This window comes from Meles meles, chromosome 21 (assembly GCF_922984935.1).
Source record: "Meles meles chromosome 21, mMelMel3.1 paternal haplotype, whole genome shotgun sequence".
NCBI lineage: Eukaryota > Metazoa > Chordata > Mammalia > Carnivora > Mustelidae > Meles > Meles meles.
Genome location: NC_060086.1, coordinates 43,935,587 through 43,946,478, shown reverse-complemented (window position 1 = coordinate 43,946,478; position 10,892 = coordinate 43,935,587). Strand labels below are relative to the sequence as shown.

Below are 10,892 nucleotides of genomic sequence, written 5' to 3'. Positions count from 1 at the left end.
GCACACCAGCTGCCTCACGGGCCCCACGCGTCACGCACGCTTCACTCGTGCGCACCACTCACCGCACACCCGACACAGTTCGAACAGGGTGGACTCGAGAGTGAGGGCCAAGGGTCTTTTATTCCGGGTCGGGTGCGGGTGCCTCCCCCGGCCTGACAAGAGCTGTACCTCCCCCTGGGTCTGGCATCCTCCCCGTCCCCAAGGAGTCCACCTGCCCTGGTGCGGTCCTGTCCTGGCCGTGAACGGCGACCGGCTGTCACGGGGGATGCACTGGAGTCAGCTCTGGTCACACGTGAGACTCCAGGGGAGCCCCAGCCTCGAGGACACCCACTGGCGGTGTCCCTGCGGGATGAGATCTGGGACGTGCACAGCGATGGCCACAGTGTGCGCAAGACCCATGAGGGCGGGCTGGAAGGCTGAGCACAGCCCCAGCGGAAGTGGGGGCGTGCTGTGGGATCCCCACAGGGTCACGTTGGGCAGAACGCTATGGGTCCATCTGCCCATAATTGCCACCTGCTGGAGGCTGCCTGCGATCCCACCAGCAGACCACAGAATGCCAGGGCCTTCGTGTGGCCGGCCCTGCTCGGCCCCCCTCATCCAGGGGACCTGAGCTCAGGGACACCTCTCCCCAGGAATCAGCCCCTGGACCAGCCCCTTCTGGGGAGGGGAAGGCTTGACAAGGGAAAAGGCTGAGAGCCCAAGAGCCCATGGGCACGGGGGCAAGGCTGGGCCCTCTGGGCACTAGGGGACGCCCATGCCAAGGGTCTCGAGAGCTGCCGGGACCCCAGGCCAGCAGTGAGGATGGCCACTTCCCCTCCTGCTATGTGCCCACCTAGGCGCCCCTGTCACCACACTCAGGGCCACCGGCCGCAGCCACAGACGCCGCAGAGGGGGAGGCAGGAAGGAGAGCAGGGCTGGGGCTTGCGTGCGGCAGCTTACGCGTAAATGGGAACACCCTGTGGACGAGAGGGGACCTGAGCGCGGGGCGGCCGGGAGGGTCCCCCCGCCTCACTGCCCGGGCACAGGGCACGGCCAAGCTCACCGTCTCTTGGCCTCTGGGGGAACCACGGCCTCTGCCAGCAGGTCTCTGTAGGCGGCGGACTTCAGGAACCTCGGGTAGGAGTCCTGCGAGGGAGGGCGTTCAGCCGGCTTCCGCTGGGCTCCCGCCTGGCACTGCAGGGCCCCTGCCCGCCCCAGAGCACCCCCCGGGGACGGTGCTGGAGGCAGCCGACCCAGACCTGCCCCAACCAAGTCAGATGCAGGGATACCTGGGCTCCGGGCCCATGGTAGGCAAGGGCCCAGCACCCACGCACAGAGGATGGAACCATGGGACCCCGAGCAGGAAACCCCAAGGAGCACCTCCCCAGGTTCTCGCACTCGCAAGTGGGAGGGCAAGGAAACAGCAGAATAAAACACAAGGTCGAGAAGAACCGTACGGTATCCAACAAAGAAGGAGAGAAAGCCGTGAACCTCATTATGTTTAAAAAAAATCATACAAACTTTAAACAGTTAATTTCAATAGGAAGACGAAGGAGGACCGGGTAGAATAGACGTATTTGAAATGTACCTTCTTCATAGATTGGATTTTAGACTGTGTAATTACAAAAGGAAACAACGAATCATCAGTTCCTGAACGTGGAAGGTAAAGCAGGACGAGCGTGCATCTGGGCGGTGACGCCACCCTGAGCACAGGTCAGGCAGCGAGCGTCCATGGGGCGTCCCCAGGAGGGGACACACACGGGCCCGGGGAAGCACGTAAACCGTCGTGCGCAGGTTTACGACACGGGAGCGCAGGGCCCCCGGCCCGGACGCCGGGGAGAGGGGAGGAAAGCGAGCGCGTCGCTACACCCACGCTGCTGCGAACCAAGACGGTCAGTGGGTTAGTGGGGAAGACACGGAAGTCCGCGCCCAGGAGCTCCGTACCCCTGAATCTGAATGAGCCGTGCCCGAGGGAGCCCGTGTTCTACCGAGAACCCCGTACTTCCTGGTTCTGAAGGGCCTGGACACGATCCAGGCGACCGCGAACACGCCCAGCACGCAGGTCGAGATTTCTAAAGAGCCTAGAAGAGGGGCCGGGGCCGCCCGTGGGAACAGCGCAGGAGGGCCTGGACAAGCCGCTGCAGGTCTCGGAACACATCAAGTGCCTCAAGAGCCAACAGGGGGCCGGGGCAGGGGGCTCCGCACAGCGAGGCAGAGGGAGAAACACGGTGAACAAAACCAATATCCGGCGAGAGGCTGGCGGACCCTGGCAAGAAAACCACCTCCCACTCACTGACCCCCCGCAGGCGGGCGGCTCCAAGTCACGACTGAAAGGTGGAGAAGAGGAAAAGGAATCACCGTTGACTGTGCCTCCCCTGGGGGACCGTGAGCAAGGCACAGGCGAGGGGACGCGCCTCCGAGACTTGTGCCAGCTCACCAACAGAGGCAGGGGCGACAGCTCCTCACCGGGGCCAGACACTGTCGGGCGGCTCACATCCCCGAACGGGAGGTGGCCCGGCCCCACGTATGTCCTGATGAGGACACGCCAAACGCCACCTCCGAAGAAACCAAAGACACGGCACAACGGACGGTGAGCCCGATCCAGTCCAAGACATCACCAACATCCAGGAAGCGAGGCGACCCAGAGTCCCTCCAAAGACACGGCGAGAGCCCCACTGGTATGACCCAGATGTGAGGCACGACAGGACAAAGGCGGCCTCCAAGAGGGGCAGCAAGACGACCAGAGGGACCAGCCGCTCACTGAGGAGCAACGTCCCCAGCAGCGGGAGGGGCAGGCAATGTGACCGGCCCCCTGGAGCCTCCAGGAGCCAGCACGGCCACACCATGACCTTCGCCCCAGGAGACCTGGCGGGGACGTCTGACCCACACGCTGTGACGGAACCAGATGGCGCTGTCCTAAGGCCCTGGGTTTGTGGTGACCTGTTACAGGGGTGATCGGACGCCAAGCAGAGCCTGTTCAGACCCCGACCAGCTCCTGGAGGACATAGGCCAGATGCCCTGTGTTCAGTGTGTGTTGCTGACACCTGGGTCCCGCTGGAAAGGGAAGGAGGGCTCCGTGTCCTTTGGGGATCCTGACCACACACAGAGACAGGAAGTCTGAGAATGGCAGAGTCACGGGGTGGGGGGCAGCGGGCAGGGATGGACGAGGGGTCAGGACGGGCCGCAAGCTGACCGGTTGGAAGTCAGGCAGCAGAACGCAGGGATTCCCCCGTCGCCATGTCTGCTTTACATCCGGAATCTTCCGCGTTACGACACTTACAAAAACCACAAGCACACCTCCCGGTTGGCCGCGGGACCTCAGTCTGCAGGCATCCCCGGGACGGCGGCCGGGGTCAGGGAGCAGGGCCGGCGCTGGGGCGGCCACGCCCCGCGCTCACCTTCTTCATCAGCATGTAGACGTGCAGCTGCGCCTCGTCCAGCGCGTAGCGGTGGGGCAGCCGCAGGCCCTCCAGGGTCCGCTCCGTCGTCCGGCTGTCGATGTTGACCCAGCGGGCGGCACCGGGGGCAAGGAACTGCCTGTGTCGGCGCAGCGGGGCCGTGCGAGGAGACAGGCCACGGCTGTGAGGCCCGCACGCCCGCCGGTCCCCGCCCCACGGCACTCACTGGTATATGGCGTCCACCGCGGCGCCGACCTGGGCCTGCCCTCCGTGGCGCAGCTCCTCGCATGCCTCCCAGAAGCTGAGGTTCTCAGCTGGAAGGCCACCAGCCCAGTGAGGCCCACCCGAGCCTTGGCCAGGTCTGGCGGAAACCCAGAGGGGCCTCGAGCGGGGCACAGCACTTCTCACCACTGAACTCGGTCCCGAGGAAGTCCATGAAATGGGCCCGTCCCACGGGGTCTTCCAAGAGCTCCTGGAAGCTGAAAGCCCATCGCTCCACACGGAGCTTCGTGGGCACGGCCACACTGCGGGGACAGGCAGGGGCTGGTGAGGAGCACAAGGACTGTGCCGGCAGGACGGCAGGGCAGGAAGCAGGGCCCCACCCCCTGGGCTCACCTGGGTGCATTGATGGTCCAGTAAGTGTCATCGTCGGTGACCCAGGGGTTGCTGGGCAGGCAGCCTGACATCATGGGGTCGTGTTGCTCACGCTGGCTGCTGAACTTCAGGTACCTGGGGGTGGGGGGCCGTGCCAGGGGCCAGTGCGGGGGGGCCGTGGGGACCAGGGCACTAGAGGGAGGGTCTGCACTCCGGGCCCCCCAGCCCACTCACGCCTCCAGGCAGACGGAAGACTTCACCCGGGCCCTGGTCAGGGCCTTCCTGCAGCGCTCCATCTAGGACATGAGGCCCATGAGGTGGGGCCCAGGCCTGGGGTCAGCCAGCCCGGGCCCCTCCCTCCCGCCCACCCCCAGAACGCACCTCCTGCCTGTAGAACTCCGTGTTCTCGGTCTGGAAGGGGCCAAATGGGCTGCAGTTAGAAGGTGGGCCCGTGGGGACCGACCGCCCACCCTGGGCTCAGGAGCCCATCTTTGACCTGGTGGAGAACGGCTCAAGCCCCCTGTCTTGCCCCGTGAAGACCCCTCCCCTAATGGAGGGTCTGGCTTTCCAAGAAGCATCTGGGGCCTCCAGGTAACGTTTCCAGAACGTCCCCTGGAGCCCCAGGCTGCCAGAGTCACCTCACAGTCCCCAATTGTCCCTACTTCCTGTTCTAATGTATCCAGGTCACTCTTTTAAACACCAGCAGATACAGGAGATCCAGCCGCAGGAGCACAGCAGGGGGCTCAATCTCGCTGACTCGCGCTCAAAGTCATCCCCTCGTGTTCAGAGCTCAGAGCCTGGCAACCTCGGGGCCAGGTGGACAAGCTGGCCCTGCCCAACACCCACACAACCGTCAGGATTGCCTGCGATGCCCAGCGCTGGTCTTGGCTCTCTTTGGCCGACATTATCATGAGGACATTCCAAACCCGTGACCGTGAACCACAACTTCAAAGGAAAACTTATCTGTAAGGCACTGGATATTGTGTATCTTGCGTTTTGTGGGACTGGAACAGAGGGCTCAGTGGCTCCCAGGTCTGAACATGTCTGTGCAGAGGCCATCGGAGGCCCCGGAGAGAGGTGGCTGGCTCAGCCCAGGCCCCTCAGGCCCACCCATGGCTCTGCGGGGTGTGTCTCCAGCTCCCCCAGACCCTGAGGCTGTCCCAGCCGGGGAAGCTCCCAGCCTTCCCAGAGCCCCATCACACTTACGGGCACCCACCATAGCAGGTTGGGAAGGCAAGAGGCGAGGGTTAGCAGAGACCTGGAAGCGGGGGTGCAGGCAGGGATGCACGATGCCAGGAGCAGAGCAGGGCCTCTGGGTGTCAGGACGGACGGCCGGGCAGCCCCGCATAGGGTGGGGAGACACGTAGGCAGGGGTGGAGGGGTGCGGCCTGGGGACACGTGGCAGGGCCTCACCATCCGCACTCGCCCAGCGGTGCAGGAGCTGCGCTCCGGACCCTGCTCCAGGACGCTGGGGACACCTGGCTGTGGAGGAAAGCCGAGATGCGGTGGGTGTCCAAATCGGGTAGGTGGCCGAGACCCACTCAGCCTTGGGTTTCTGCCCCTAGATCCCCCATCAACCCCGCAGCCATAAAACGTGCAAACCAGCCATCAGAGAAGGGCGGAGTCTGAGCCCCTCCCTACCTTCAGGCCAGCTCACCTCGCCAGCGTGCTCCTGACTCACACAAGCCAAACCATCCCTCTTCTTTTTTCTTAAAGTAGGCTGGATGCCCAGCGGGCTCCAACTCATGACCCCGAGACCCAGAGCTGCGCGCCCCTCTCACCACCTGTCTTGGGGCAGTGACGTGCCCCGCAGCTGGCCGCCCCGTCCTCCAACACATGTGCTGGGCTGGGCCACCCCCCAACGGACAGCCCCTATGCTCACCCGAGGCTCCAGCTGCCATTCCCAGGGCCCTCCACTCGGACCCTCAGCCATAGACACAGCCCAGGGGCCACGTCCACTCCCCCTCCTGCCCCCGCCCCCCCACCTCACGCTGAGGCTGAAGATGACCCGTCACTTTCCCAGAAACAGCCCCGCCCTAACCCACGCATACACAACTCACATGAGCTATTGGGCCTGTGCAGGGCTCGCTCTTCTCTTCCCGGTGGACTTATCCCATAGGAACTTCCCTCGTGGCGGCTGGGACCACCCACAGCCCCACGCAGCAGGGGGACTGCAAACCTCTTGCCCAGATTGCAGTCCTGGGGAAGGCCTAACTGCAGGCTGGCACCCCCACGAGTTCCTGGCCTGTGACCCCGGCCCCTCAGTGCTGTCGATAAGCCTGGCCCCACTTTGCCCTTACACCTTAAAGAAACTGGTTTCTTGGGGCGCCTGGGTGGCTCGGTGGGTTAAAGCCTCTGCCTTCGGCTCAGGTCATGATCTCAGGCTCCTGGGATCGAGCCCCGCATCGGACTCTCTGCTCAGCGGGGAGCCTGCTTCCTCCTCTCTCTCTGCCTGCCTCTCTGCCTACTTGCGATCTCTGTCAAATAAATAAATAAAATCTTAAAAAAGAAAAAAGAAAAGAAAGAAACTGGCTTCCTGTGGTGTGTGGACTGGCCCTGTGATTGGTTCTGATGGGTCCAGAACTAGAACTTTCTGCTGGGACCCCGAAAGCCACATCCTTACCACCAGGCTCAAACTGGGGGTCCAGAGAGAGCACGTGGGGGAAGCACACTGACCCCCAGCAGGACCCCACTGCTGTACGAGGAACCCCCCAGACACACACACACACAAGGGAGCTCACCGGGGGCCTGTTCACCAGCCAGTACGTCTGCTCCTGGCACGCAATGACCAGCCTGTCCCCCTTCCTGCGCTGCTTGGCCGCCCTGGGAGTGGAGGTGGAGGTGGGGGCTGTGGCGCCCACGCCAGCCCCGCCCACGCCGCTCCCCCCCCTCAGGCTGAGCCGGGTGGGCAGCCGAGCCTGGGCAGTGCCCCCTCGACGCGCGCAGGGCAAGCTCTTACCGCAGCTGCTCCCGAGCCTGCATCACCACCAGGTCCCACATGTGGTTGACCTTCCTGTGCAGCTGGTCATAGTGATCCTGGGGGATGTCGAGGGCGCCAGTGGGTAACCCCTCCCATGCCCAGCTCAGGGGCGCAGACCAACCACCTCCCCAAGGAGACGTCTACGGATGACAAGTTTGTGAGTCTGCTCTCTCCCGGGGCCTGGGCTGTGTGCTCCAGGGCAAACCGGGAGGCCCCCGGCCAAGGGCAGGTCTTGGGTCCTTGGGCTGCACTCAGCAGGGGGCGGGGGGACCCACCTTCTCGTGCCCGACCAGGGCCCCCTGCTTTCGGATGTTCTTCTTTGTCAGGTAGATGGCTGGAAGGAGAGGGGGCCGGGCTGCAGAGGAGACCTCTCTGCCCCCGTCTCCTGTGGCATCACTCGGGAGGGAGGGCAGCAAGGCTAGGAACTCGTCCCAGGTTAGCCCACTCCTCCTCACTCACCGTAGTCCAGCTCGGCAGCTGGCCACATGGTGCTCGTCCAGAAATAGGGCGTCTGGTATGGTGCAGGAACAGGGTGTCCGGGACCTCCTGGGCCTTCCCCACCCCAGCTGTTACAACCTTCCCTTATCCCTTGGGAAGGGACAGGGCTGGCCAGATGGTGCCTCAGAACCCGCCTGTCTGCCTACAGCCTGGAGACTCACAGACCACCGGCCATTTTCCCCAGCTGGAACCCAGCTCCACTCACCCCCGGGGGCCCGGGGCAGGCCCTGCTTCCTTGACTGGCCTCTCAGAGTCCCTGCTGCTTGGTGAGGTGGACAGGGCCTGCCCAAGCCACGCACGTACTCAGTCTGTGCTGAAGACGGTGGGTGAGGACTGAGAGCAAAGCCTGCCTGGATCCCTGCTGTGGCCGCGGAGGCCGGGCAGGGGAGCTCCATCGTGACTGGGGTTACACACCGAGATGCGAGGACCCTGTCCTCAGGCCCCACACAGGCTCCTCCATGAGCCAGGGCTTAAGGATCCTCAGGGAAACCACCAGAATCCTCCCCAGGTACTACACCCTTTATGGGGTCCCTGCTGTGGCCTCAGAGACACTGCAGGTCTCTCGCCTTAACTGGATCCTTCTACCACAGCACATGGACTGTCCAGGCCTCCTGGGGAGGGGCGGGACCCAGGCCTGCGGTGACATCACCGATCCTCCTCCAATCCCAGTCCCCCCTTCCACGAGCCCCCTCTAGCTGGGCTGCTAGTCTGGGGCTCCCCCTTGCTCCCAGCGGCACCTGACCTGGAATCTGTAGGGCGAGTCGTCGGGCCGGAGCACGAGGCTGCCGGGCTCGCGCAGAGGGTACAGATATCCGTGCTGCACTAGGAGAGTGCCCAGGTGCAGGGCTTCTGCAGGGGAGGGGCGCAGGGAGGCGGGCTCTCAGCCTGGAGAACCAAACTCCTCAGCGCACCTGGCTTGCCCTGGCACCTGTGAGCCCTGACGAGGCCCAGCCTAGGCCATCAGCACAGCGACCCCAGCGCAGGGGGCAGCGGGCAGGGCGAGCAAGGGTCTGACCCCTTACCCTCCTCCGAGATGCAGAACTTCCGGCTCAGCCACGCCACGACGTCGCCGCCTGCACAGCAGAGATTGGCATGGGGCAGGGGTGGGCCGCGGCGGGGCGCCCCCCAATCCCGGCCGGCGGCGCCTCACCAGCCGCGGTGTGCGGGATGACGGTGATGAACAGGCGCTGGCTCCGCATCTTCACGCCCTGGTCGGGGTCCTGCATGCTCACGACCACCCGCTCCATCTGGGCGAGGGGGCACCGGGGGCGCTGCTCCGGACGGGCTCGCCACCCCCGGGCCCAACTCCGCAACGGGATCAGGGAGCTCAGGGGAGATTACCGCGCCGCGGCGGATTGGGGGCGGCGGGCAGCGGGGCGCGGGGGAGGGGAGAGCGCGAGGGCCACGCCCCCCCGCGCCCCCTCCCGGGGCTCGACGCCCCGCCCCGCCGCACACAGCGCCGCGCCCCCGGCCCCGCGTCCACTCTCGTGCGCGCCGGACCACCCCTGTCCCGCCGCTCCCCGCCCCGCGTGCCGGGAAACGTGGGGCGGGGGCGGGACCCCCACCTGGCACCCACCTTGCTGAGATGCGGCAGCTGCGCGCCCGGCCCTCCGCCGGCCATGGCTGCCGAGCGCCAGATGGCGGGGGGCGTGGAGCCGCCCCGGCCCCGCCCCGGCCGCACGCCCCGCCCCGGCCCCGCCCCGTCGCGCGGCAGCACGCCCCGCCCCCGGCCGCAGCCCCGCCCCCCGCCCCTCGCCAGGCGAGATGGGCTCCCCCGCCCCCGCCCCTCGGCGGCCTTAGCCTCGGCGCCCGCACGCCTGGCTCTGGGGTCGGCCAGGTTCGCCCCCCGCCCCGTCAGGGGACACTGAGGCCCGTGTCCGTGGGAGGGGGAGGGGCCCGCCCCGGATGCTGCGGGCACCGCGGGAATCGGCTCAGCGGCCACGGGCGGGAGTGTGGAGAGAGGAGGGGCTCGAGGAGGGGCTCCGGGGCGGGTGGTGGGGGCAGCGGTGTACGGTCCGCCGCTGCCCCGCACAGCCGCCCGGGGCCCTCGGGATGCGGCAGCGCCGGCGGCGGGGCGGGCGAGGGGTCAGGGCGAGGGGTCAGGGCGGGGGGGGCCCAGGCGTGTGTCCGGGGCGGGCGCCGCCCGGCACAGCACGTCAGTCCCGCGGCTGCTGCGGCACCGGGCGGCCGTGCGGGCTGCCGGCTGCGGGTCCGTGGAGGCCTGCGGGAAGGTGGCGGAAAGCTCATGGCCCCACCCCTGCGCGGGGACCCGGGCAGAGACCCGCCGGAGACACCGCAGATGCAGGGCTCAGAGACTGTGGGAGCTTTTCTGCGGGGGGTCCCAGCTCCCACTCCCCGCCCCCGCGTCCCACACACTCAGGGGGCTCAGGGCCCAGTTCCCGCCCTTTCTCTCCCTGCTCCAGCAGCTGGGCCTCCACCAACCCAGAGCCCTGTTGATGGCTTTTTTTTTTTTTTAGATTTTTATTTATTTACTTATTTATTTGAGAGCCAGAAAGAGGATGAGCAGGGCAGAGGACAGGGAGAAGCAGGCCACCCACTCGGAAGCAGCCCCCAAAACGCAATCTCTATCCCAAGACCCTGAGATCATGACCTGAGTCAAAGGCAGGTGGTTCACCGACTCCACCCGCAGGTGCCCCTATTTTTAAGAAGTTCAAAAAGGTCTGTTTCTAAAAAAAAAAAAAAAAAAAAAAAGGTCTGTTTCTGCTCTTTTGAAGATAGAGTCCCCCTCCTCCCTCATGGGGTGTTGGGGACGGGCAGGATAATTGGGATTGGCCTTTGGCCTACAGCCTTACACTGATCCATTTCCAGTGCTGACAAGGTCCAGGATGAGCTGAGGTGGGGGTTCTGTGGGGCGGGGGATGGCTACCAGGGTACCATCCTCCCTTAGATCCCAGCGAATTCCCCGCCATCCCCACCCACACAGGTACGGGTCAGGCTGGTCCCAGGCCTGACTGTCCGTTCTGGGTGGTTGGCTCTCTACAGAAGCTGAGAGCCACCAGAGGCCATAGCTGTCCCCAACCTTGACAAGCGGCTTCCCTGACCACCCCCAACCCCAGGGAAAGGGCAGCAGAAACGGGGCCCCAGAGTGGCCTGGGTCTCAGCTGGTTAAATCCTGCCCCTGAAGGACTGTGGAGAGGTGGACTCCAAGGGAGATAGTCTCCACATGAGCCCACATGTCCCCTAGCACCCATGGCCTTCCTCTGCAAAAATTCTGGGGGTGCAGGTGAGAGACTCTGATCGCGGTCCTGGACTGGTCTCTGGTGGGAGGAGGGGGGCTTTGTGCAGGCTAGACACTCACATGCAAAGGAGTTCAGAGTGGACACGGCTCTGTATGTGAAGCCAGCGTGGCTGGCAGACCCTCTCCCCTTTGTTTCAGGCAAAGGTGGGTATGATGCCTGGGTGTCCTCAGAAATTGGAGGGGA

General features: G+C 65.2%; 1 protein-coding gene across 13 annotated transcripts; it reads right to left on the bottom strand.

Annotated features, from left to right (window-relative positions):
* Positions 1-101: 101 nt before the first annotated feature.
* RGS11 (regulator of G protein signaling 11) lies at positions 102-9,086 on the bottom strand. Of its 13 annotated transcripts, XM_045993669.1 has the most exons (17): positions 9,026-9,086; positions 8,600-8,696; positions 8,472-8,522; positions 8,192-8,298; positions 7,411-7,462; positions 7,227-7,285; positions 6,931-7,007; positions 6,713-6,794; positions 5,385-5,453; positions 4,353-4,382; positions 4,206-4,267; positions 3,993-4,106; positions 3,786-3,901; positions 3,604-3,691; positions 3,378-3,516; positions 1,043-1,125; positions 102-956 (listed from the first exon to the last, which is right to left on the bottom strand). In XM_045993669.1, exons 1-17 carry the CDS (start codon positions 9,068-9,070, stop codon positions 833-835), a joined length of 1,395 nt encoding a protein of 464 aa, XP_045849625.1. In that variant the 5' UTR covers positions 9,071-9,086; the 3' UTR covers positions 102-832. The 13 variants fall into 13 exon arrangements, with proteins under 13 accessions (XP_045849625.1, XP_045849624.1, XP_045849621.1 ...); XM_045993668.1 differs by lacking the exons at positions 4,206-4,267; positions 4,353-4,382 and having other exon boundaries at positions 102-253; positions 833-956; positions 5,188-5,453; XM_045993665.1 differs by lacking the exons at positions 102-956; positions 1,043-1,125 and adding an exon at positions 1,466-3,071.
* Positions 9,087-10,892: the final 1,806 nt, after the last annotated feature.